Source organism: Cervus elaphus, chromosome 5, assembly GCF_910594005.1.
Source record: "Cervus elaphus chromosome 5, mCerEla1.1, whole genome shotgun sequence".
Lineage (NCBI taxonomy): Eukaryota > Metazoa > Chordata > Mammalia > Artiodactyla > Cervidae > Cervus > Cervus elaphus.
Window position 1 is genome coordinate 117,656,323 of NC_057819.1, and position 26,331 is coordinate 117,682,653.

Below are 26,331 nucleotides of genomic sequence, written 5' to 3' on the forward strand. Positions count from 1 at the left end.
CCTCAGAGCAGCTCTGAAAGCTTACCTAAGTTCCCTCCTTCCCTGTCTCCTCTCCTGGCTATTTTGTAGGTGAGAAACCCGGGTAAGCTTTTACATCCAGGGAGGGAGCTGCAACTAGAGTTCAGGCCTCATGGATATTCCCACTATGCTTTGCCATCCATTTTTATTTGTGTAATCTTAAAATTCTATCAGCAGTGGCTGATTTCTTAATGATGAGTTAGATAGGTATACCACCTAGAAATTATGAATTATGACCTCTGAGGAGAAAAGGTTAAATAAATTTAAGAAAATAAAGATGTATGACCATGCCACAGTATTCTCAGGGCCAAAAAGGAACAGTTTTGTAGGTGCTCTCATTAGAAACTTAACTAAAATGATCACTGATTCATCAGCGAATCCAGACTCCTTCACCTGGCATCTAGAGTAGACTTTCCCTCCCTTCCTCCCTCTGCTTTTACCTTAAGATGCCCTAAAATGTCCCCTGTGCTCTAATCAGGTCCCTTTTCCTCTTCTTTCTCATTTAATTTCTACCTCTGTGGTTTTTTTTTTTTAGCTGTGCAGGGTCTTTACTGCTGCCTGGGCTTTTCTCTAGTTGCAGAGAGTGGAGGTTACTCTCTAGCTATGGTGTGTGGACTTTTCATTGCTGTAGCTTCTCTTGTTGCAAAGCATGGGCTCTAGAGCACAGGCTCAGTAGCTGGGGCGCACAGGCTTAGCTGATCCTCGGCATGCAAGACCTTTCGGAGTCGGAATTGAACCCATGTCTCCGTCATTGTCAGGTGGATCCTTTACCACCGAGCCAGCAGGGCAGCCCTGTGACTTTTTTGCTTGTTTCAGAATTCATTAGTAATTTATTATATTTTTTAAAGCTTTACCAATAATTAATACTAAAAGAATGTCAAGTCAAAGAAAAAGGTGGACATTAAGGGATAAACTGATTTAATAAATGTCGTAAGGCTTTATTATCTGTAGAGATGACATTTGCCAGTAGAACTTATACATCAGGAAAAAATTTAATTTTAAAGTCATTTGACTTAAAAGTCATTTGACTTTTTAAACTTATTTTGTATTGGGGTATAGCCAGTTAAGAAAAATGTTATGATAGTTTCAGGTGAATAGGGAAGAGACTCAGCCATACATATCAGTTCACTTGCTCAGTCGGGTCCAACTCTGTTACTGTTAGTCAAGCAGCAAATTAATTCCAAAGGATTGGAACTTTGATAGTTATATTGTTGAGTTAAAAGTGAATACAACTGTATACACATTAACTTTTTCTTTTTCCTGATTATAAAGTAATAAATGCTTACTGTAGAAAATGTATAAAATACAAGAAATAATAAAGCAGAAAAACCCACCCATAATCTACCATCTAAGATAAGAGCAGTTATCTTTAAGACAGAGAAACAGAACTTACTTTTACTTTTGCTTTCATTTCACTCTTTAAAAAAATTATTTTGTGCATTTTAATATGAACATCAATTAAAGAATAATAAATGCATTAAAATATTGGGAGGCTGAGCGCAAACTTTTCTTTCAAAAAGTTTGGTGGCCGTAGATATAAAGACAATCCCAGAAAACAATTCTGGCATATTCCCTCCAGCCCTTTTTCCTTTATAGCTGAAATCACACCTAGAGAATAACTGAGGATTAAGTGGAAGGTGATCTGATCATTAGGCAGGCAGTTTCTGACACTGGCCCAGTTTATACAGACACTGGGGGTCACTAGCAGACAGCCACCCAGCTTCTCATCTCCCTGCTCTGGATGGTGTTTCTCCCTGTCCTCCCTCCCCATGATTACTCCTTTCTCAGGGAACCGGCACCCTCTTCCACTTGCTCCAGGGCCGGCCCTGGCAGGGTCTGTGGGAGCGTGATGGCTGGCAGGTAGAGGCCAAGGAAGGTGTCGTTCCTGCTGATGTGTCTACAGGGCTGGCTTCTGGCTATCTGGAGCCTAGCTCCTTTGATATGGATTAGTTACTCTGTTGGTTTTATATATTTTTGTGTGTGAGGAAAGACAGGAGTCAGAGTTTTCTTTAAAGTGAATACTAAACTGAGTTGTAATTTGTAGTTTACAAAGAATTATAATCAACATTTATCTTATTTAATTCTTACAACGGTTCCCAATTTACAGTGAGAAAATTGAGGCTCAGAAATTAAGTGACTGGATTCAAACTCAAGCTTTCTAACTCCTGAGCTCTCATTTACACTGCCAATGCCAGTTCTATTAATACATGTAGTTAAGACCCACCAGCTTCAAGATGTCCATTCAACAAATAGTATTATTCATATAGCCTAAATAGGTCTGGAAAGAGAGAGAAGAGAGGACGGAAAGGAGAGAGGGCGGGAGGAAGGGAAAGAGGAAGGGTGGGTCCACACAGATTGTCTGGAGCGTTCCCTGTGAAAAGCACTCTTGCCATTCCCCAATGTGAGAGGTAGGCAGGACTGTCAAGATGAAAAATGGTTGCAGACCAAGTTGTGACTTAAAAAGATCAAGGCCGTGCTCCACCTATATTCTAATAACTATCAGGAATATTGACAGACCTTTGTAAGGTCCTCCTTAGTGGTTCTTCCTAACCAATAGTTGTCATGCCATCACAGTATAAACCCCAAGGAATCTCCAAAGGCCTGTATATTTGCTTTGGGGACAGGAATGTAGGAGAGAAGCTGTTCTGTTCCACTTGGATTAGAAGGAAAAAAGGGAGTTGGGGGGGGGACAGTCCTTGGAGGCCTAGTGTAATGGGCAGTGTCCTCAGGACCCCACAATCCCACCAGAAGCCCTGGTCCTCTCTCTACTCCTCATGCTGCTGAACTCTGAAATTCCTGTTTCTACTTCATTCTCCTATAATAGGGATCTCCAATCCCCAGACCAAGGTATTTGTCTTAGGACTCTGGAAGCTTCTGAATTTCAGTGAATGGGAGATGGGGAAGTTGAGTGTCTCTATTTCTTTTGCCAGTATTGCTAGTGAAGGAATTTGAACCTGGGCATTCCAACTTGGAACACAGAACTCACTTTCCGTGGAAATGTGCTACATACAGCAGTTACACTCTGTATTTTTCCTAACTTACATGCTAAAAAGGTTCTGTGGACTATCTAAAGGCACCTCTCTTCTTGAAACAACTGGGAGATATATTTCCAGTTCTATACAATAGCCTTAATAAAATACTAAACCTCTAAGAACTTTAAAACAGTAAGAAAACAGGAGGAAACAGAATCTTAGATGTCAACCCTTGGCTCCAAGCACTGGGAACATTCAAATCACTCAAGAGAAACATTGATCATTTTTTAAGAATAAGATTCTTTACAAATGACATTCTCTGTGGACAACACTATACTCCAACTTCTCAGTAACTCTGTGCTTTTCACAATAAGGCATTAATACCTTATGTCTGTGCAGCCCACAGGTTTATACAGAACTTACACTATGTCCACTGGCTGTCCATGGGGTGGGTAAGGAGGAATCATCGCCATTTTACAGATGAAGAAATAGACACAAAGATGTTAAGGGACTAGTTGAAAACTATAAGGTCAGATGTCTGTGCTAAGATTCAAACTCAGGTTTTCTGACTCCAAGTCCAACACAATGAGTAAGCTGTGCAGAGAGTACACTCATAACTAGATTCATGGCCTCATGGAACTCTAGGATGGTAGAATCAACACTTCTCTAATAAATGCTGATGTCATGTCACAGTAATATATCAATATTTAAGGCAATGAGAACTATGGTGTTGGATAAGACTCTTGAGAGTCCCTTGGACTGCAAGGAGATCCAACCAGTCCATCCTAAAGGAAATCAGTCCTGGGTGTTCATTGGAAGAACTGATGCTGAAGCTGAAACTCCAGTACTTTGGCCACCTCATGCGAAGAGTTGACTCATTGGAAAAGACCCTGATGCTGGGACAGATTGGGGGAAGGAGGAGAAGGGGACAACAGAGGATGAGATGGTTGGATGGCATCACCAACTTGATGGACATGGGTTTGAGTAAACTCCGGGAGTTGGTGATGGACAGGGAGGCCTGGCATGCTGCGATTCATGGGGTCGCAAAGAGTCAGACACGACTGAGTGACTGAACTGACTGACTGAACTGACTGAAGGCAATAAGAAGATATTTTGTCTCAACAACATTAGCATTTCTCTATGGTTAAGATTTAGAGATTGAATCCTGAGATACCTATAAATGGTGTGTGTGTATGTATATATCTAGCTTATAATTTTTGTATTTAATTAATATGTATTATAGATGTGCTCTACTGAAAAACAAAACTAAAACTATTTAGAAAACATGGTTTTACTGTGGCTGATTCATGTCAATGTATGGCAAAAATCACCACAATATTGTAAAGTAATTAGCTTCCAATTAAAATAAATAAACTAATTTAAAAAATAAAATATAAAAAAAAGCAAAAAAAGAAAACATGGTTTTATTTAGCAGATATTTGTAGCAATGTTTTATAAAAGGACTCACCAAACTTCTTTCACTGATTTTGATGAACTTAAAACTGTTCTATACACACACACACGTGTATATATATATATATATATTTTTTTTTCAACTTACACAGAACTTTCTGAGATAATCTACTAAGCGAAGTATACTTTTAGAGAATTTATTTATAAACTATAGTAGCCATCTAATATCGCTGACTTAACAAATGGGAAAACTGGGCTACTAAACTGTCAATCATCACCCAGATTTTTTTCAGTAAAGAAGTCTAATGCAAAAGTCACCACATCAGTGATTACAATTAATGTGTCTGGCAAAATGACTAAACCTCTTTCCTAAAGTGGTTATATATCTTATTGAGTCATATTATAGTCATTAGCCCGAGTTAATTTTGAACAGATAGACAGAGAGATATTCGTGTTTAGGCCTGCATGATTTGGAGTCTCTTCCATTATTTGCTTATTTCGCTAAAGCAACCCAAAGCCTGAGGAGTTGCTTAATATCACCAAGACTTCCTAATAATATATCTGAAGTAAGATTGCACTGAGATATCATATAAGGATTACAGGAAAAGCAATCTTGTCTAGAGATCGGTGACCTTAAATGAAACCCATGGACAAACAAGCATGTCTGCCTGAATTGCCATCAGGAAATTACTAACAGTCTTATTGGTTCACACATTACACCCTTCCCAGCTCTAAGCCCTACTTCTTTCTTCTCAGGTTAATATTCCTAAGTGCCAGAGCAGTGAGGAAGGAATTTTTCTCAACAACTTTATTTTTTAGCTAAAAGTCTTAACAACTGTGAGGTATTTTGAGGTCTACTTCAGTAATACTGCTATTAATTTGGAGTGGTCTTCTTTTGTAAAAGTTCACAGTTTCCAAAGATTTTGTCAGCTGGAACGCTGTGAATAAACTATAAATGTTCTATGGTATCAATACTATTCAGCCCTTGGGAAGGGGGTTAGCACCTGGTGGGGCTGCACCTCTGGCTACTGTGACTGGCCTCACCCACTTACCCAACTATATCATCAGATGTTGTTATTTTCTGTATGCCGTGATATGAAAAAGGCTGGGAAGCACTGAAGTGAAAAAGCTGTGGTTCTCTGTAAGTTACAAGGTTACTCTGGTACATATGGATGAGGTCTTCCAAACTGATTTGCAAAAACTGTCAGGTAAACATTAAGGCAGTCGGGTTAATGGGCTTAACTGCTCTCACACTTGTTGAGGAAACTAGGAAGTCATGTCATTTCACAGCTGAGGAGTTCCTTTTCAGGCACTTTGTCTCCCGGAAGGAAAAAAAAAAAAGAAGGTGCCAGAAGAGATCTAGGAGGAAAATAACAAAGCCGTTCCTGTTACAGTTTGCAAGAAGGTTTACCTGGCCTTACTGCCTTACTACTGCCTCTTTCTTGACGGGAAGAGACTAAGGCTTTCATCCTCCTGATCCTGAAAAGCACATTCCCCTCGACTTCCATAAATCTGCAAAACTTGAAAAGAGCCCCAGTGTCATCGAGCAAAAGAGCCGGCTTTAGGAATCTCACTGGAAGGAGGGGTGTCTTCGAGCCTCTCACTGCTAAGCCGGACATTTCCTAACACTGGATAAATTGTACGTCCAGCTCAGGGAGGGTGAACTGCAGTGGTCTTTTACCCTCCAAGCCAATTGTTAGCTTTTCACAGGAATCAGCAGGGAAGCACATGTGAAACCTCTGTGGTGATGGTGAGCACCCCCATGCCTTGTGTGACTCTGCATGTAGATGAAGCAGGCTGGGAGCTTTCTTAGCTACTGCTGCTGAGTTCTCAGAGCAGCCCTTTTCTCCAGCGTGGCTCCCTGCTGGGACAGCCCTTTTCAATTTTTCTATCCCCCCTCGATCTCTTCTCCTGCAGAACACAGGGAAACTTGATTGAAATAAAGACCTCGGGAACATGTTTTATTTTCTCCTGTTCAATCCATTTTAGAAAAGCTTTTAATTGGTTTTAAAAAGATGCTAAACAAAATGTGATGATGTTTTTCAGTCTTCATGAACTACAGATACCACTTTTTATACTTTCAAAGGGCTAATAAATCAATCATGAAATTAACTCTCCAGCTAAATTGAAAGCAAATCCACTGAATACCGGGTTCATTAAAAATCTATGCATTTACTTAGAAAAATTTAAAATTCAAAGAAAATTATCCTAGTAACTGAAATCTGACTTGAATTTTTAGTCCTACACTGAAAATCCAAGACCAAAGCAATCACAAAGGAAAAAAGGAGGGCTTGTGAACCAGTTTTAATAAAGCCAATTTACAAGGAAGGAGGGGAGGTGGGGGATGGGGAGAAGCAGAAAAGAGAATATCCTGATCCATAACAACATAGTGCCCCTGAAGGGATCCTTTTATTTCAGCATGTGCACACATGCACACACAATTTTTCTATGTGAAAGCTGAATTACAACAAATGCAAAATTAAAGATTCTGTGACTGATAATGATTATTGTACTGTATGCATGTACAGTTCCTCTTTTTAAAGAAAAATGCCTACAACTTTTCTGTTTCCTTGGCAGTGATAAAATAATAGCTTTCTACTAAAAGTCTATGCATCCTTACAACATTGGGATTCATACACTTTTAATATTTAACTGCAAACAGCTGAAAAGCCTACACGATAATGCTTTGGCAAAGTGAAGGCTTCTACTTCAGAATGACAAAGTCTTGACACTGGATCACCTTGAAAAAGTCTCCCTTATTTTCTTCAGAGGATACAAACTAATTTAAAAAGTAAGATGGTACAGAGAAACCACATTTTTATTTTGTTAAATATATGCCAACTAGAAATATCTTAAGCATTCATTTCTTCTGCCACTGATTCTCTTACACAGCAGGTCATCCAGCAGTCCAGCTCAGAGCCACCCAATTCTGATTAAGGACAGGCTGGTATTTTATTAGAATCCCCGCCACTTCCGATCACTAAGGCAACCAGATCTGCCTTTTACTTCTTACATGTTCCTATATTCTTCCTTTCCAATCCTTAAGAGAAATTCGTTCCACATCCCTTTCTAATGATCCAACTCCTGTTTCAAAGATTTCTCCCAAGCTGGGTCATGTACGCTTACTCCTTACATTCAGCTCTTCATAGAATCCTCCTTTCTTTCGTTTAAGCTTCTGAAACTATCTATCATAACCATTTTATTAAGATGTAACTCCTATTAACACAAAGTTCACTGACTTAAAGTGTACAGTTCAATGGTTATTAGTAGATTGTGCAGACATATGCAACTATCACTGGACTCAGTTTTAGAACATATTCATCATGCCCCAAAGAAACCCAGTATCCACCAGCAGTCACCTCTCATTCTCCTCACCCACTCGTCCAGTCTCAGGCAACCACTGATCTGGTTTCTGTCTCTATAGACTTGCCAATTCTAGGTATTTCACATAAATGGAATCATACAATATGTAGTCTTTTGCGACTGGCTTCTTCTGCTTAGCATGTTTTCAAGGTTCATTCATGTTATAGCAAGTACTCAGCATTTTTTTAAAATGCCGAATAATACTCCATTATATGTATATACATTTATTTTATTTGATGAACATTTGGGTTGTTTCCACTTTTTGGCTATTATGAATAATGCTTCTATGAAAATTCATGTACAACTTCTTGTGTAGATATATATTTTCATTTCTGCGTGTTATATACCTAGAAATAGAATTGCTAGGGCACGTGGTAACCCTATCTTTAAGCTTTTGAGTGCTAAACTGTTTTCCAAAGTTTGGACAGTTTACCTATTCCCACCAGCAGTGTATAAGGATCCAATTTCTCCATCTGCATGCCAACACTTGTTATTGACTTTTTTTCCTTGGCCATGTCACATGGCTTGTGGGATTTTTTTTTTTAGTTCCCTGACCAAGGGTTGAACGGTACAGTGAGAAACCAGAGTCCTAACCACTGTACATCCAGGGAATTCCCCTGACTTTTTAATTATGGTAATAAGATAATGTTCCTTTCCTCAAAGGTCTTACAATTATTTTTATAAAACAGAAACAGTTATTCCTAGGTCTTTATTCAAGATTTTGGAAGTCATTTGTTAATGTGTTCTATTTATTTCTAAAAATACTCACTTCTCTATTTTCAGCTTATATATAACCTAAAACTTCAACTATTGGGAGTAACAGTTTACAGGAAAATGATGTAAAAAAATCCTTCACAGTGCAAATATACAGTAAGGTTTCAAGATTGTTGTAGGTTATATTTCTTTTCACTAATCTAAGAAAAAAATAAACCCTAGAAAATCAAGACAAGTCCTCTACCTTTAGGTCTAACACAGACACACATACAGTTTTAACTGTTAACTTAAATATCAGATTCACCAGCTTAACCTTAAATATTTTCCATACAACTTGCTTTATGTCTCTAACTTCAAATATGGAATTTCCATACAGTTTTTTAAGTTAGTACATCACCCCTTTGTATCTGCCTTTGGTTGGCATTTCTTCAAGGTTACAACACGCAGAACCAACCAAGAGAATTCATGTCTTGTGTCATAGCCAAACATGCTCTGGCAGCCTCTCCATAATTAACATGTTTAACCAACCCTCATAGGTCAGTTTAAATGTGTTAAGCTATCAAAATTACCAGTCTCCAACAGCCACATCAGTAAAAATGGAACCAGAGGAACCAAGATCTTGGCTATAAACTCACCCTTCAAAAGTGCCACATGACATGAGAAAAATTCAAACTCATCTGTAAAAACTAAAAACAAAACAAAACTTCCTGCAGGACATAAATTTCCCCAAATACAAACTCTTAGAAAAATCTATGAAAGATGGAACAAATGGGAACATGTATTTAATCACTTCTACATTAATATCATGTATTAATATCGCTCATGGGAGAAGGGGTGGGAAGGGATGTGTAATATGGTGGTGAATTTATAAAGGAACAAAACAGAATACTAACTGAAACTGGAATTTTGAGAGTTTCAGAAAAAAATGGAAAACTTCTCTGATTCAGAGAAGTGATTAAGAAAATTATTTACCTTAAGACAGAAGGCCAGACTGGATGACCTTACAAAATCCCTTCAACAAGATAATTTTACAAGTTTTTGATAATCTGCTTATTTAGAGAGTGCACCATTGTATAATTTACTGGAACAACTCTGTGAAAATGTTCCTTATATTATTTTTACCTGCGGAGGCGCCTTTTTCAGTAACACAAGAAGAGCCTGTAGTACCAGATTAGAAAATCGAGGGCCAATAGGGACATAATCTGGAAGAGAAACATCGCTGTGTTTAGGGATTCGATATACATATGCACATATTCCAAACATACAGATTTTTCTGCATCAAGAGTAAAAACAGTCCTAAATAAAAGTCGTGTAACTAATGAGAACAAGAAAAAAGCTTCTAAATATCCATTTTGTGCTTGTGTAGACATCTTTGTCTGATATTCAGAGACAGTTTTTTTAAAAGGGGAAAAAAAAATCCCCAGGTCTATTGACTAAACATTTCCAAGAAGTTATCGCAAACCTTGGCAAACACAGGTGAGTATACAAGGCAACAAAACAAGATACTAGAAAACGGATAGAAGGGGAAGTAACAAGCAGTAATAATGGAAGTAAGGTACTTTGACACAAGTGAAATGATGGTAAAGCCGTGAAGACTGGCCCACAGATGGCGAAGAACAGTGAATTTCTCAGAGAACTTTCTATCTGTTAAGCTCCTACTCATCCTTCAAGATGCGGCTCAAATGTCACCCCCTCTGCTTTCTCTGGGTACCGCGTGTGCACCCTCACCCTGTGCTTACCGCTGCCTTCCAGCAGCAGCCCTCTGAAGCCAAAAGTGATCTTCCCTTTTCTGAATGCCCAGAACACACGGCACGTTCTACTTTATATTAATTTTTGCTGATGTATGTCATAATGATAGCATCTTACTACTTATTTTTCTGAAGCCCTAATGATTCTAGCCCAGTGGTAAGGGCTCAGCAAATGCTTACCAAATAAATGAACCAACATGAACAGATAATAACTATTCATACAAGTGAAAATATACTCAGAGGGCAAACATTCCTGACACAGTACTGTTGCTATGACCACACATCTCAATTGTGTTTAGGTAAAGGAATTTGAGCAGAGCTATGAGTATGTGCCTAAATGCTTTTAAAGAAATAATCCCAGAAACTGAGATGAACTGTATCAAAAAATAGCAGATCCAAAACCCAGGTCACCAGATAAAACTCTATTTAAGAAGACCTCCTACGTATACCTACTTTGTTTTATAACAAACACTACTTTAGGAAACAGGAAAATAGATCATAGAGGACATAAAATAAGTCTCAAAATCGTAGGGGAAATGTAGTAAGAACAGTTAATAAGAAATCATTACTACACCATTATAGACCCCTTAAGGAAGAAGGGGGTTAGTTAACCAGGCATTGGTAGTATTTTCAGATATTTATTAAGTTACCAGGTGGGATCAACTTCAATCAATTTTGCTACAGCATCCTGAGCCACTGTTATAATGAATTTATCCCAGATTTATCTAGTTTGTGTGAAGAAATAAAATATAAGAGTAACAGCACTGTTTTGGCATTTATTTGTGGAATACACCTATGAGCTGAGTACAGGGACTGTTTTATTTATCTTTGTATTCTATAGGCGTGCACTCAAACATAGGAGATGTTTAATAGGTATTTTAAAAAATTACTTTAGAGCACTTGTAACTTTCAGAATGTTTTTAACTTTCACAACATTATCTCATTTCTGTCTTCACATTTACTCTGTGGGATAACTAAGGAAGAGAACACAGTCTGTGCTTCATCTGAATGGAAACTGAGACAGAGCTGGCAACTTCTGCCCCAAGTGTTACTGCTAACTTGTAGCTTTCACTCCAGCCCTAAGCTCTTCTTTCCTTAGTTCTGACCCAGTTAGCAAATAAGCTACAGGCAGCTCTGAGATAGAATACAGCAAATATTCTACCATCAATGAAAATCACTAATCATTTATTATGGTCAGGGAACTTTGTGGAAGATACAAAATATGAGACATGGGCCCCTATAAAAGTTATGGTCATAAGGCATATTTACCACTGACACCACTGTTGACTTCAGATATAAGAGAAGTTATATTTCCTTATTAGATAAAGAAAGCTATTTCTATTGCCCTATGGACTATAAACACCTGTATTTTCTCTTGTAATTTGTGAGGCATTAGCTGTAATGTGGCAAGGATGGTACAATGGCAGAAGGGATGACTCACCAAGCAGTCTCTCAATGTCATCCACAACCACACAACTGAGCTGGGATTTGTATGCATCATCAAAGATCTAGGAGAAAAGCAAAACCATGGATTATCTCACTGCCCTCAAAAATTACAAGAATTTCCAAGAAGATAAAATTTAGCTAATTCTTGACCAATGCCTCCCCATCCCAAAACACAGTAAAACACCCAATATTTCTATTCTTTTAAAAAAAGTTTTATTTATTTCTGGCTGCGCTGGGTCTTTGCTGCTTTGTGAGGGCTTTCTTTAGCTGCAGCGAGAGGGGATGGGTGGTGGACAGGCTTCAGTAGTTGCAGCATGCAGGCTCAGCAGTTGTGGCAGAGGGGCTTACTTGCTCTGCGGCATGTGGAATCTTCCCAGACTAGGGGACTGAATCCTTGTGACCTGCACTGGCAGGTGGATTCTTAACCACTGTGCCGCCAGGGAAGTCCCACCCAATATTTCTGACTACACAAAAGTAGACTTTAGTAGATAACAGGACTTTAGAAATTCAAGAGTTCTTACAAATTTACAAGTGAGGAAATGGAGACCCGAAGCAGCTAAATGACTTGCCCAGGACATCACAGCTAGATCACAGCTGATCACGGGGGAGGTAAGGCTACTTTCAGCTCCAAGGGCTGGATGCGTCACACTGGGGCGTGCTCAGGAAAAACTGGAATTTATCAACTGACAAATCCATCAAGTTTATCACAATGGTCTCTCCTCTCTCTGTCAGGGGCATGACTTCAGTTCTGTGACTCAAGGGCTAAACTGAGCCACAGGAATGTGCAGGGTAAAACTGAATGTCATTTTATTGGTGTAGGAACTGTGGCCCTGTCAAACAGGAATAACATTGAAAGCACAGAATTCTGTCAGCCCAAATAAGAGTGTAACAGCCAAAGTGTCTACAAAAGAATTAAAGTTAAGTATGAAACATCAGATAGAGGCATCGTTAGAACTAGACAAAAGATGACAGTACATTATTTTAAGATAGCCAAATAAATGGAAATTAAGCAAGCAGTGAAGGAGGTTGTTATATCCTGGCAAGGAAGTAGCAATTTCAAGCCAGATAGAAGAAGAATTAATTCTTTTTTAAGTTGAATATAAGTGCTCAAAGTCTTGAGACCAGCGTTTTTGTAAATGTTGGCGGTTCCTATTCCAGTGCTCAGTGTAGCCCACTGGTTTCATTTCTAATAATTAATCCCTGCATTCCAGTCCAATCTGACTGATGAGTAACCTCAGTGTACCAAGATGGTAACCACCACTCTCCTGATTTTGCTTGGTAGTAGCATGATATTCCTTACTGGGTACCTTTTAACTATAGAAGATAAAGAATTAGGTACAGGAATAAAGTAAATTAAACCTATAATATTAATCTTTTTCATATTATGTTTAAAGACAACCTGTGAATACGTGGTCTTTAAAGCATTTGTGACAATTAAGAAAATTTACTACGTTAGATTAATAGATTAGCCTTGCTAGTTCAATTTAAAACATGCAGTTTACTAATTAATTTTGATAAACTTTAATGCTGGAAGGTGAAATATAACTTTAATAGCCTTGCAAATAGTAACCTGAGATTCACCATAATTATATTATTGTGTGTGTGTGTGTGTGTGTGTGTGTGCTCAGTCATGTCTGACTATTTGCTACCGCATGGACTGTAGCCTGCCAGGCTCCTCTGTCCATGATTCCATAGACAAGATTTCCAGGCAAGAATATTGGAGCAGGTTGCCATTTCCTACTTCAGGGGATCTTCCCAACCCAGATATTGAACCAATATCTCTAGCTTCTCCTGCACTTGCAGGCAGATTCTTTACCACTATGCCACCATATTGTTAATTTATTAAATAAATGTAATTACAGATTTACTTTGAAACTTAGAATGTTTTGCTTGTTAAACAACTGAAGTACTTCAAAGAGAAAATAAAAACATTTTAAATGTCTAAGTACAGTTAAAATATTTAAAGAAATTGGTATGACAAAACCCACTGCAATGTTGCGAAGTAATTAGCCTCCAACTAATAAAAATAATTGAAAAAAAAATAAAGGAACAAATGAATAATGAAAAAAAAAATAAAGAAATTGAAGTTGTAAAAATCTCTTTTTAAGCTACCCTTTACTTGGCTTATAAAAAGAATAAGTGGATTATTTTTAAAGTTTAAGTTTTCTTTTGTGTTGAAAACCTAGATTTTAAATTATATAATTTTAATATGTTGAATTTTAATTTTCTAGACCTCTAACTAGCTACACATGGTCTTTTCTATGCTCAAAAAGTCACTCTCAAAGATGCAAAAATAAATAAATAACCCCCAAAAACTCATCAACAAAAATAAGCCCAAAAGCAAAATGTCAACTCATGTGACAATCTACATGGTAAGTTCCTCCCTAGCACACTGTATATTCTTTAAGGTAGGAACTGTCTTCCTTAGCATTATGTCTTCAGGGTCTGATGCTTCACTGGCGCCTAATAAACATCTGCTGCATACATGTGGGAAAGAATGCCTCTGCTGCTTTTCTTTGCACCATCCCCTATACCCGTCAGTCATCTACCCTTTCATCCTTAGCCATCTGTCTCCTCATTGGATTGTGAGGTGGATAAAACCTTTATTCATGTTACCCCCCTGCACCCAGCACAGAAGAGTATTTATCTGCTCAATGGATTCAATGGTTGAAACAACACAAAGTTCTAATTTCATCCTGTCATAAGTTACTTGCCTCTCTTCTCCTTCGGTATAGCATTTTCTATTGTGTATATATTATAGATTCATAGTATTCTTCCGTATATTACATCAGATTGTTAGCTCTTTGAAGGCAAGTACTGTTGTATTTATCTCTGTATCCATGTCACTTAATATGATGCCTTATCAGAAAGTGATCAATAAACCCTTATTGAAGGAATACACTGAAATATATGCATTAAAGTCAAGTAGACATACCAGGGCAGTAGTTGGAGATGCATGACTGAAGTCAGAGTATGGACATCTCATTCAGGGCAGTGAATGCTGAAACCATGAGAGGGAAGAAATCTTCAAGGAACAAAGGTAAAAGTAGAAGAATAAAGGGCCAAGGACTGAATCTTGGAGCGTTGTTCTGTTAACTCATTTAACAAATATTTTTGAATTCATATCATGTGTCAAGCACTAATGAAGGCAGTGGAGAGAGTAATAGCTAAGGTCACTTGTAACTATGATGAAGCACAGCATGATGAGGTTAGAGGAGACACAAGAGGATGTGGTGGCGCACAGCCCAGGAGCTGTGGGAGTCTGGGGTGACGCCACGCACATCCTAGTGCTCTTTCTGGCACGTGGTCAGACTGCACTTTCCCAACCCCTCTTGAGTCAGGGATGGTAATGGGATTTGCGTTGGGAATGGGAGTGGAGTATTTCACTTTCTGAAAGGAGCTTCGAGAGCCATGGCTTGGTTTACTGTGCTTCCTTTCTCCTGGCTTGGCTATTGTGGAATCACACGTGCGATGGACCCACTATTACCTATTAGCTTGAGTCTCTGAGAAGCTGCAGCAGAGCTTCCTCTCTGAGTTATGGTGGACATGTAGTGTGAACAAGAAATAAACTCTGTAGTGTTAAGCCCGTGAGATTTTGGGGGCTATTCATTATAGCAGCATAATTTAGCCTATTGTGACTGATATAAAAGCTTATGAAATTGATGATGGTCTCCTAAATTCAGGAAGTGACATTTAAGCTGAGAACTGAAGGATGAACAATTCACTAGGAAAGAGGGGAGAAAGTGATCTAAGCTGAGCATATCAACTATAAGGAGGCACAGAGAAAATCCAGGAGCACTGCAGGAACTAACACAGTCAGTAAGAACTAGAAGGAAGAAGGGTCAGCATCGGCGCTGTGTGCATGGGACATGGTGGGTGAGAGATGAAACAGAAGAGAAACGGAGAGACAATGGAAACGTTTAGACCCTGTTCCACTGCGGTTCTTTGCTCTTTTTTTGAAGACTGGACTAACAGCAGCCAGTGTGGCAAACTCGGGTGATTTCTAGAAGTCGTTAAAAATAATGCTTGGCTCTTTTAAAACATTTGCTCAGAATTCTATTGATATGAAGGGCTTTGATGCAAGCATATCATTCTGTCTGACAGACTGTAATATCGTGGAGTTGAGTCACAGGGGCCCAGGACATTGTGGATGGGCTACTGCAGTAGTTCTACACTTTCTCTGAATCAGCCCTTCTTCCTGCTCAAAGCTTATGGAGTTTATAAACATTACTTAGGACAGTGCTGGGGTCCGAACTAATGATAAATTTTCACCAATTTATCTCAGATACTGTGATTCACAAAGCATTTCAAATCATTTCACAGCTGACTGCATGGGCTACCTCTAACATTTTAGAAGAAAATACCTACAGCCTTTAATGTAGTCTGTTTTGTTTTTGTTTTTTTTACAGACAGTTCTTAATGTACTAATTACTACCATGGGGAGAGGAGTACTCGCCGCTAACTCTCTTAACAACATACTAACCATGACAAAGGCTATGCAATTCCAGTTGTAACTTGACCAGTTTCAGTTGACTCTGCTTTAATATAAATACACACACATCTTTCACTTCTCACACACATTCTTTCCCATAGGTAGTCACAGGTGTAAGATAAGGTCACCACTATTCTCCTGACTCCATGTTTCTGCCTAGTCGCCTCAGCCTCTTCATTCTTGGCTTCCTGGCCCCATGCTAAATAAGGAGATACCCGGACTCCATTGGCAAGTATATGCAATTAGCTGCCAGACTAAAATTTGAGATATTTACATACTGAGTGGGGAAGTTCTACCATAACTGCAGATAGATAAACCCCAAGAGGAGGAGAGGTACTAGAAGGAGAGATGCAGAAAAAGTAAAACTGTACAAACTGCCTCAGCTCAGACACAACAACTAAAGTGCTGAACATGTCATCAGTAATAGCACCCAGGGAATACACACTGCCTTCTCCAGACCAAAAGCCAAAACAACATTTAGCCAGGTGGGCTGACGCTGGGGCTACTGGTGGTATCTTACAGACTCTTTAAAAAATTAACTTAAATTCTGATCCTTTCATGTAGTAAGATGAGAGTACGATGCTCAAGTTTTTCCTGCTGGAGAGGTTATCAGTAGGGGATCACAGAAGGTATCATGCAACGTAGGACACTTGCAAGAGGGGAGCTGTTAATAACCCTGCTAGAAAAACAGGCAAAAACCATGACCACACACAGCAGACTGGAGGATATGGTCTTCCCAGCTCCATCAGGGAGCTTCCTAGAGCATGTAAACTTATCAGAATATATGCATCCTGAGAGTCAGGTGAGAAGTCTGAAAGAGAAGGCTGAAGAAAAGAATGGGGAGAATGAAAGAAAGAAAAAAAGTGTGGAGAAGAGTGACAACAGTCAACAGGGCAAAAACGAGAGGTCTACTCTAGAAGATGAAGACTCTAGAAAACACAAAAACCCATAGTCTACTTAGCTGTGGACATAAGGAGACCGTCAGCATGAACCTCTTTGGTGCCTCCTCTCTTGTGTGCAAAGGCAGGCTGTGGGTCATGAGAGACGACCTAAAACGTGGGGAGCCTGGGCCTGTGGCAGGAGCATGCTGGACGCACTGTGAAAGGAGGTATGGAGCTCCTGTTGCCGAGGGCTTGGGGGCAGGTTTGGTCATGGACCTTGAGGGCGCCGAGAGCTCTCAAGGCACTGAGCCCACTCCTGGAATCTTCACATGAACTGGGAACCACCTGTGTATAGGGGGTGGGCAGCAGCTGCAGCCTCTGGAGTCTACATGAATGCAAATGGGAACACGCCAGCATTAGCTCCACGTTAATCCCAGCCTTTTAGAATCACAAACCCCAGCAAAGCGTACTCCAAGTAGAGTCTGTCCTCCATTTTCTAGAACCTCTTTAGGGCTCTGAGGTAAGTGAAGCCAAATTCTCTGGTTCTTTCGGGGCTGAAAGAGTTCACCTCAATTCAGAAGTGGTTGGCATGAAGTACCGAGTGAGTAGGAATCTGTTGACAGTAGGAATTTGATGACTTAGAAAATCCCCAATGTAGTAAATCTGTCAGCAATTAGTTGAAAGCATACTCTAATCATATTTGGTAGCACATAAAAATGTAAGTGAGCAAATTCAAATCGGTGCTATCAGTAATAATCTCTCGTTTCTAAAAATAACTTGGGAGTAGACCAAGCAAACATTAGCTGTCTTCTAATGAAACTGACTCAGGAAGTGGACCTAAACTTTTGGCAAAGTGCTCAAGCTTCCTGGAAATGACCTCAAATTCCCTTATTTGTTCTCCCTGCTTTTCAGGAAAAATTCTTACATTTTCACAAAACATGAGAGACAGACTGGGATATCTTTAATAACATAAGAAGTCACAAGGTCTGAAAGTTAAGTTCTACTGAAGAGCTGCACAATCCTCTTTTGCGTGCCAGACAGATACAACCATCAGAAGACAAAGTATATTAAACAAAAAGAACAAGTGCTTGCCCCCCGCCCCCCACAGCAGTACAGGGACCTGTGGTCACTTACAGGGTGTCCACTTGTCAGTTACTGCAAGCACAATCTTCAACAAATCAGCTACATGATATATTAGGATGTTAACCAAAAACATCCAAATTCTGTTGCTTAGTAACTGCTGTCTAAAGATCCAATTTCCAGCTCCGCTCTTTGTATGGACTAAACCATGAAAAGAGGAGGATTAGACACCATGATTCTGTTCTGTGCAGACTACAATTTGCAGTGGGATTTACAGGAGGATATTCAAAGAAGATTATTTCTTTCTTGCAAAGCTAGTGGAAAGGAAAATGTCTTCCATTAATTTTCAGTCCTTTTAAAAACAAGACTATATGACCTTACTAATGGGCATAGTTTTAGAAATCACAATTTTTTTACTCAATTTTGTTCAAACAATGTAATCACATCCGATTGTCCCATGTCATCTCTGTACTGATTGTATACTCAGAAAGCATACTAGTTAAAATCAAGATCTGCTGCATTGTTATTTTTTTCATTTAATGCCATTAACAGAACTAGCAAATAGGTTTTTTCTTTTTTTAAAGTATAGATGTGGAAATGGATAAAGGAATTAGATTTTTTAAACAGGATAATGTTGGGGAAACAAAAACAAAATACGGGAGAAGAGAAAGATATGTAAATACTTCAGCTATCTTAAGGGAACATATAGTATCTCCTCCCCAACAGAATGTGAGAATAATACCTCATACAGAGTTTGCTACTATTGAGGAGTTTATCTACACAGAGAAAGGATTTATTAAGCAAATTAAGAAGTAGAATTGAATCGAGTATAAACTACTTTCATATATTTTAGCACCAGAATCTATATGTGAATAAGAAGCAATAGCTTAATTACAATTAATGGCCTGAAAGTTAAGTATCTTAATCTTAGATACTCATTAAAGCAAGCCTAATGGCTCTCTCCACTAACAAAAACTCTTGGTTTAAGTAACAAAACCAAGCAGTAAAATGATATATAAAGATATTATGGGCAAGAGTCCAAGGAAACTGATATTCTTATATGATGGGGTTTCGAGTGTAAACTGAAACAATTTTCTTAAGAAGTAGGTTTTATAAACATTAATATTTTTACATAAGTTTTAATAGCAACATTTATCATAAATTTACACCCATTAATATTTTTACCTTAGCAATTTCAGCTGTGAGAATTCATCCTAAGGAAATAATCAGAAATGTATGTGCAATAATAATGATAAGTAAGAATAACCACTATACTTTATTGAGCACATATTACATCCCAAGGCACTGTATGATACAGCACAAAAATCACTATCTCATTTAATTCTCATAACAATCCCTGCTGCTAAGTCGCTTCAGTCGTGTCTGACTCCATAGACGGAGTGTGAGACCATGTGAGACCCCATAGACGGCAGCCCACCAGGCTCCCCCATCCCTGGGATTCTCCAGGCAAGAATACTGGAGTGGGTTGCCATATCCTTCTCCAATGCATGAAAGTGAAAAGTGAAAGTGAAGTCGCTCACTTGTGTCCGACTCTTAGCGACCCCATGGACTGCAGCCCACCAGGCTTCTCCATCCATGGGATTTTCCAGGCAGGAGTACTGGAGTGGGGTGCCATTGTCTTCTCCGAACAATCCTAGGAGGCACCTATTAATATTATCCTCATTTTGTAGATGAGAAAATAGAGGTTTACAGGTTAAGTGACTATAAGAGCTGGTAAGTGCAGTGGAGCTGGGATTCAAATTCAGGTCTATTAGAAACCTAAGTCCAAATTCTCAGCCAGTAAATTTTGATGCTACTCTCAGAAAAATGTAATAAGAAAATGGGGGCAGTCACTGGAAGTTCTAGAGAAGGAAATGGCAACTCACTCCAACATTCTTGACTGGAAAATCCCATGGACAGAGGAGCCTGGTTGGCAACAGAACATGGGGCTGCAAAGGAGTCGGACATGACTTAGTGACTAACCAGCCACAAATAAGAGTGCAACAGAATACTGTTTATAATTGTGAAAAAACTTGGAAACAACCTAAATGTTAAACAAAAAAGGAATGTTTAAATGGACATTACACAGCTACTAATTTAACATAATATTGGGATAAATTTTAATGACAATGAAAAAATTTTATAGTAAGTGGAAAAAAAACCAGTATGTCCAATGTGATCACCAATACATAATACGTTGTGTGTATGTGTGTCTGAGAAGAAGATGGAAGAACAAATACGGACTTTATTTTCTTCTGTGTTCTTTTCTGCATTTTCTAAATTATTTTTGAAATTGGGAAAAGCTATATTTTGGGAGTGGGAAGGATGTACCTAAAAGGAAAGAACTGTCTTCTCCAGAATGACAAAAAATTATAAATTATTTGTGCTTTGGGGAAAAAAAAGACACCGTCTTTCCCTTTTCACACTAAAAACAAAACAAAACAAAAAATGAAGGCAAGAGAACAATGGTGGGAGGTAGACTAGAACGTCTAAAGAATGGCATTTATATTTCATTTTCAAAAGCAAACTGGAAGACTGAGCACCTTTAGATGGGTCTGAGCCCTCAGGCTTTTGTCAAGCTATCATTAGGCAACAATGTGAAAACTATTTGCAGGGAAAGATTCTGCAGTATTTCTAATAAATTTCTAAGACACCTCTGCTTCATTCTTTTCTCCATTCTGTTCTTTAGTCACAGAGAATAATATTTTTCTACAAGGAAACCCAAAAAGTCTCAATATGAATTTACTATACTGCTGAAGCAGAAATATTTTTTGCAACTTTAAGAGTATACAGCTGATCCAGACAGTGAATCATGAATCCAAGGGATTGTAAGTAAGCTGGTATAGACACATTTTTATACTCCTTAGCCTTCCACTCAACTGAAACCTTACCTTGAAAGGCTGCAACAATTTAAAGATTAAATCATAAGTTATTAAGTCATTAATTTAACCATTTAAGCCTCTAAAATCAGCACATATTACCTTCCCCCCTCAAGTCAATTTGCAAGAGATTGAAATAATAAAAATGATAATATCTCACACTTACAAAGCTGCTTTGATGTGCAGGAGCCTAAAATACTTTTAAAAAAACTTTATAGAAAAGACTAGGACCATCCACCCACATGTCAGAGTACATCTGAGGTAGAACCTGGCAGCTGGTGAAAAGCAATGGAGTAAATTACCATCTGCACAGAAGACTACTTTTAGACAAGTATAAGAGATAGACGGAGTTAGGAAAATACAAACAGAATCAGCTGCTCAATTAAATGGGAAGTTCAGTGGCTATGGTGTCCAAGAGCTGTTGAAATTTTCACCAAAAGAAATGGTTTAAGGGTTCCCTTTAGAGGGAAACATTGTAAAAATTACAAAAAAACAAAAAGAACAGCAACCCCATCTACATGAGGGAGGTTCCTGGTCCTAAAGATTCTGTCCAGGTCTTCCCAGGAATGATAGATACTACTGGTTTCATCTCAGACACCAGTAGTGTGTCTTATGATATTTAAGTTCTTTTTTGTGTCAGGCAACATTTCCCTCACTTTCACACTCAATTTTAATGACCTTGTGCAGAATATTTATCTCGACGATTCAGTGTGCGGGGCTGGAATCCTGCTCCAAGCTCTGCCTCCTCCATCCATTCAAGCAGTCGACACAAACGATTTTCTGCTGCCTGCACAAACATGAGACTAACTTCTCAAACTTACATTTTTTGGGAGTCTGCTTTTGAAAAAATGTATTTTCCTCTTCAATCTCCTCCCTAAAGAAACACTTAGGTAATTCTATCCTACATCTTTATAAAGCGAGGGCCTAGGAACGAAGTAACAGCACACCTGAGCTGTCTTTACTGGGTAGCAGTCCCATTCTCAAGATTCTTTTCCCTTACTCTGGCAGGCAGATTCTTTTACCAGCTGAGCTACCAGGGAAGGCCCCTGACTTTCTCACATCTCTTTTAACTTGTAACTTACAGCCAGTTCTTATCTATAAAAAAATCAAGCATGAAAAAAAAAAAGAGTTTAAGTAAAAGAAATACTTCAACTAGATATGTAAAAACTAACCTTTCTTCAGTCTGGGAATATGCAAAATCAGAATATCAATGAAAACCAAGTGAGGTGAAACAGCATGAAGAGTGTTCAGCACTGATTTTTGTTGTTTTTGTTTTTAATGAGCAACCACCTACTATCCTAGATGCCTTACACGGTACTTGGTTGAATGTAACAGCAATGAACCAGATGATCTGAGAGGTCTTTCAGCGCTAGGATCCTGTTCTATGCTGTTGTAACTTTCACTGGTGGTTCAAAACAGCCATGCTAAGAAGGTGACAAATGGTACTTGGAGAAACGCAGAGAGATGAGGACCACCTGCCCTAGGTCTGCCGAGCGGATGCTGATTATTATCTAAGACATCACTATCTTTCTGTAGGGGTTTTGAGAATATCTTTCCAATGATATAACTTTGTTCTTTCCCAAACAATATAGTCAACTTAACTGACCCCAGTCTGATTTTGCAGACTGACGAGAGAACTTAAAAAATCCTAAATGAATTTGCTCCACTCTACTCAAACACGCTTAAGTCAGACCTTTCAGTTGATACAAACTTAAGAAATGAAAAATAATCCTAATTACACACTAAGCAAAGCATAATCTGGGAGATAAAGGTACTCTAATAAAAATACATTACAAAGTTAAATACTATATCTAAAATAGTCACTGTTTCCCTCCCCCCAAATTCTGCTGATAATTTCACTTGAGAAGAACATAACTGTTATGGCTTATATATATACATATGTGTGTGTTTGTCTACGTATATACATGTGCAAAGATAAATGTATATGTACATGTGTATATATATACACACACACGTACATCTAAAAGGTAGGAAGTCAAAATGAAAGTAAAAATCTCGATACCTTCTTCATGGCCTGACACTTGGCTGTCTCAGAAAAGCCAATCATCTTATCAGGAGAACAGATCTTGATGAAGGGGAAGTTGGATTCCTCTGCAATCCTAGCAGCTAAAGCTGTCTTCCCACTGTGAGGAGGGCCTGCATAACGACAGGAGCAAGTCAGGGGAAAAAAGCCAACCTAAGCAAAGGAGAACCAAACAAGTTTAAACTTTTATCCACAAAGTACTGAGGCCTCAACCAGCTGCTCATTAACATTTCCCGACACAATTTCATGGCAGACATGTTTTCTCTTATTAGCAACTAAACAAACTGATTAGCATTTCTCAAAAGTATGATGAAACATATTCCTTCTTTCTTTGTCACATAACCTTAATCTTTCAAGCTTCTGGCTAAATATACAAAATGCAAGGGTTTTGCTTCTTTAAAAAAAAAAAGAGAGAGAGAATACATTCAAATGCATATCAGTACTTATTAGTTCTATGAAATCATTTGTCTGACAAAAAAAAAATACAATCTTCCTAGGAGATGACATTAAGGGCAGGGAAAATTGCCCCTGCTCCGTTGCTTCTGTCATGTCCGACTCTTTGCGATCCTATGAACTGAAGCCTGCCAAGCTCCTCTGTCCATGGAATTCTCCAGGCAAGAATAATGGAGTGGGTTGTCATGCCCTTCTCCAAGGCCTCTTCCCCAGCCAGGGATCGAACCCAGGTCTCCTGCATCTTCTGCATTGCAGGCAGATTCTTTATTGCTGAGCCACCAGGCTAGAAAACTAAAGACTCAGGTCTTCTCATGAAGGCAACCAAATCTACAAACTCACCTGTATTTAGACAATTTCTCCTTTCCTTCCGTGTAATAAAAGATGTGCCCCTCTCCCACCCATAAACCGACCAATCATTCTTTCCCATTTTCTCAGGAACCTGACATTATCAACTGAACCCTCTCCCCAATATGTTTCACCTCTCCCTCTTCCCTGGAGCCTTTCCAACAGCATTTAAACATGCTCTAGTCTACTGACAGTTTAATAAAAAAGCCTCCTTTTTGACTTCACTACTATCAACACTGCTCTGCCTTGTCCCTTCAAAATGGAACCTCCCTAAACAATCATCTACTCCAGCTGCCTTCACTCACCTTCCAACCATCCTCAAACCAACCCCACGGCTTCCATTCCCATTACATGGCACAGTCTCCCATCAGGGCCACCAATGACCTCGATCTCACCAAATCCAACACTGTAATCTGTTGGCGTCTTAGGGGTACTCGATACAACTGACAGCTCTCTTCTTTCTTTAAATTCCTTTCTTGGTTTCTGTGAGAGCACGTTCTCTTTTCCTTCTCTTAACTCTCTGGTTATTCTTGCTCAGTCTCCTTTGTCAACTCTTCCTGCTTTACTTAGTCCTTCAACATTGACATACCTCAGAGATCAGTCCCAGACCCCTCTTCCTTCTCAAGCCTTCCCTTTCTCTAAGTGACTTCATCCACTCCCATGGATTGAACAATAGTCTACACAGTGACAACTCATGAATGTACACTGCTAGCTAGACTTGTCTTCTGAGCATCTACATATCCAACGGGCTACTCAACATTTTCCATTCAATTATCCCATAGAATAGAACTGATTCAGCAACTCAGGGAGTTTAAGGAAGATATTTGTTGTTTAGTCGCTAAGTCGTGTCTGAATCTTTTGCGACCCCATGGGCTGTAGTCTGCCAGGCTCCTCTGTCTACAGGATTTCCCAGGCAAAAATACTGGAGTGGGTTGCCATTTCCTTCTCCAGGGGATCTTCCTGACAAAGGAACTGAATCCACATCTCCTGCACTGCAGATGGAGTCTTTACTGCTGAGCCACCAGAGAAGCCCAATCATCCTACAGGAACCTTGAACTTCTGTGTCTAGAAATGAACTCTCGATCTTTGTTTCTGAAATGAACTTCTCTACTAGAGCTCCCACTCTTAGTAAACAACATCACTCACCAGCCCTGAATAACAGAAACCTGGGGATCATGTTTGATACCTCTCTCCATATTCAATCTAGCTACTATTTCTAAGCTTCAGCTTCCTCATCTACAAAATAACAGATACAGCAGCATCTACCCTTGCAGGACTGAAGTGGGGCTTAAATGAGAAGGTATGTGTAAAGTGCTAGCAGAGTGACTGGCAAACAGTTAAGAGTTCAAAGAATGTTAGCTTCATTATGTTTAATAATTAATCAATAATTATTATAAAATCTCTATTATTCTACCTCCTAAATATTCCTCAAAATAGTCTACACAACTCCATTTCTCCTACTACTATGTAGCTTCAAACCATAATCAGCTCTCATTAAGACTACTGCAACCGCTTCTCACCACTGGTCTTTCCTGTATATTAATATTTTCGCCATTCCAATCCAATCTCTATCATAAAGTGGTCATGATGTTTTGAAAATACAAATCTGATCATGTCACTTCAGTGCTAAAAACCCTACAAATGTCTCCTTGTTGCCCCTCAGATAAGAGTCTAAATCATTAACGTGGTCTACTAGGCTTTGCACGAACTGGCTCCTGTCTACTTCTTCAGTCTCATGTCTTAGCCAGTCTCCCTTTCTGTTTCAGTCTCTTTTCAGCACTGGGCTTTTTCATACACTGGTTGCCGTGCTTAGAACACTGTCCCCAGTTACTCTGCCTAACCAGCTTCTCCTCATCCTTCAGATCTTGGCTTAATGTGTTTCTCAGGGAGCCCTCACCCTCAGACCTTTGGAAAGAGCTAGATTCCGTTGTCATGTGGACTCACTGAACTTTTCTGTTGTTCTACTAGTGACTATAAAAAATAAATGGTGAATAGAATATCCTTCCTTTTTTGTCTACTTGGTAAAATCCTCACTCATCCTTCAAAGTCTATACTGAACAGTTTCTTTGACCACTTCTGGGCAAGATGACTTGCATCCATACACCCTTACACACAAACATGGTAGTTAGGCCTTTTTCATGGCCAAACTGATCTCTGTGAATGTCTTTGTGTCTCCCACAACCAATTCAACGCCTGAAACATAGTAAGTACTCAGTGAATATTTATTTAACTGAATTGAGTACTATGTTGTATTATAAGAGTCTATTAAGTAACACAGAAATTTAGATACAGTCCTATAAGAAAACTAGTTGCTATCAATCATCAGTAACATTCTATTCCAAGAAAATTTAAATTTGTGCACAATACTGGAACACAGAATGGACTGCTATTTTCAGATCATGAACAAGCTTAGAACTGAAAATTCCGTTTTCTGGAATGTGCTAAATGGTTGTGTGTAAGTGCTTTTAAAAAAACAACAACAA

At 38.9% G+C, this 26,331-nt stretch overlaps 1 protein-coding gene across 5 annotated transcripts in view; it reads right to left on the reverse strand.

Annotated features, from left to right (window-relative positions):
- The window catches only part of NSF (N-ethylmaleimide sensitive factor, vesicle fusing ATPase), a 146,870-nt gene that overhangs the window by 15,006 nt on the left and 105,533 nt on the right, over positions 1-26,331 (reverse strand). For 4 of the 5 annotated variants that reach the window (XM_043904911.1, XM_043904909.1, XM_043904908.1 and 1 more), the window contains exons 15-17: positions 23,030-23,163; positions 11,670-11,736; positions 9,603-9,682 (exon numbers count right to left, since the gene is read on the reverse strand). In XM_043904911.1, the coding sequence (XP_043760846.1) occupies positions 9,603-9,682; positions 11,670-11,736; positions 23,030-23,163 (281 nt within the window). Of the gene's footprint in view, positions 1-9,602; positions 9,683-11,669; positions 11,737-13,409; positions 17,433-23,029; positions 23,164-26,331 lie in introns of those variants that run through there. The other variant, XM_043904913.1, reaches the window with a different exon arrangement.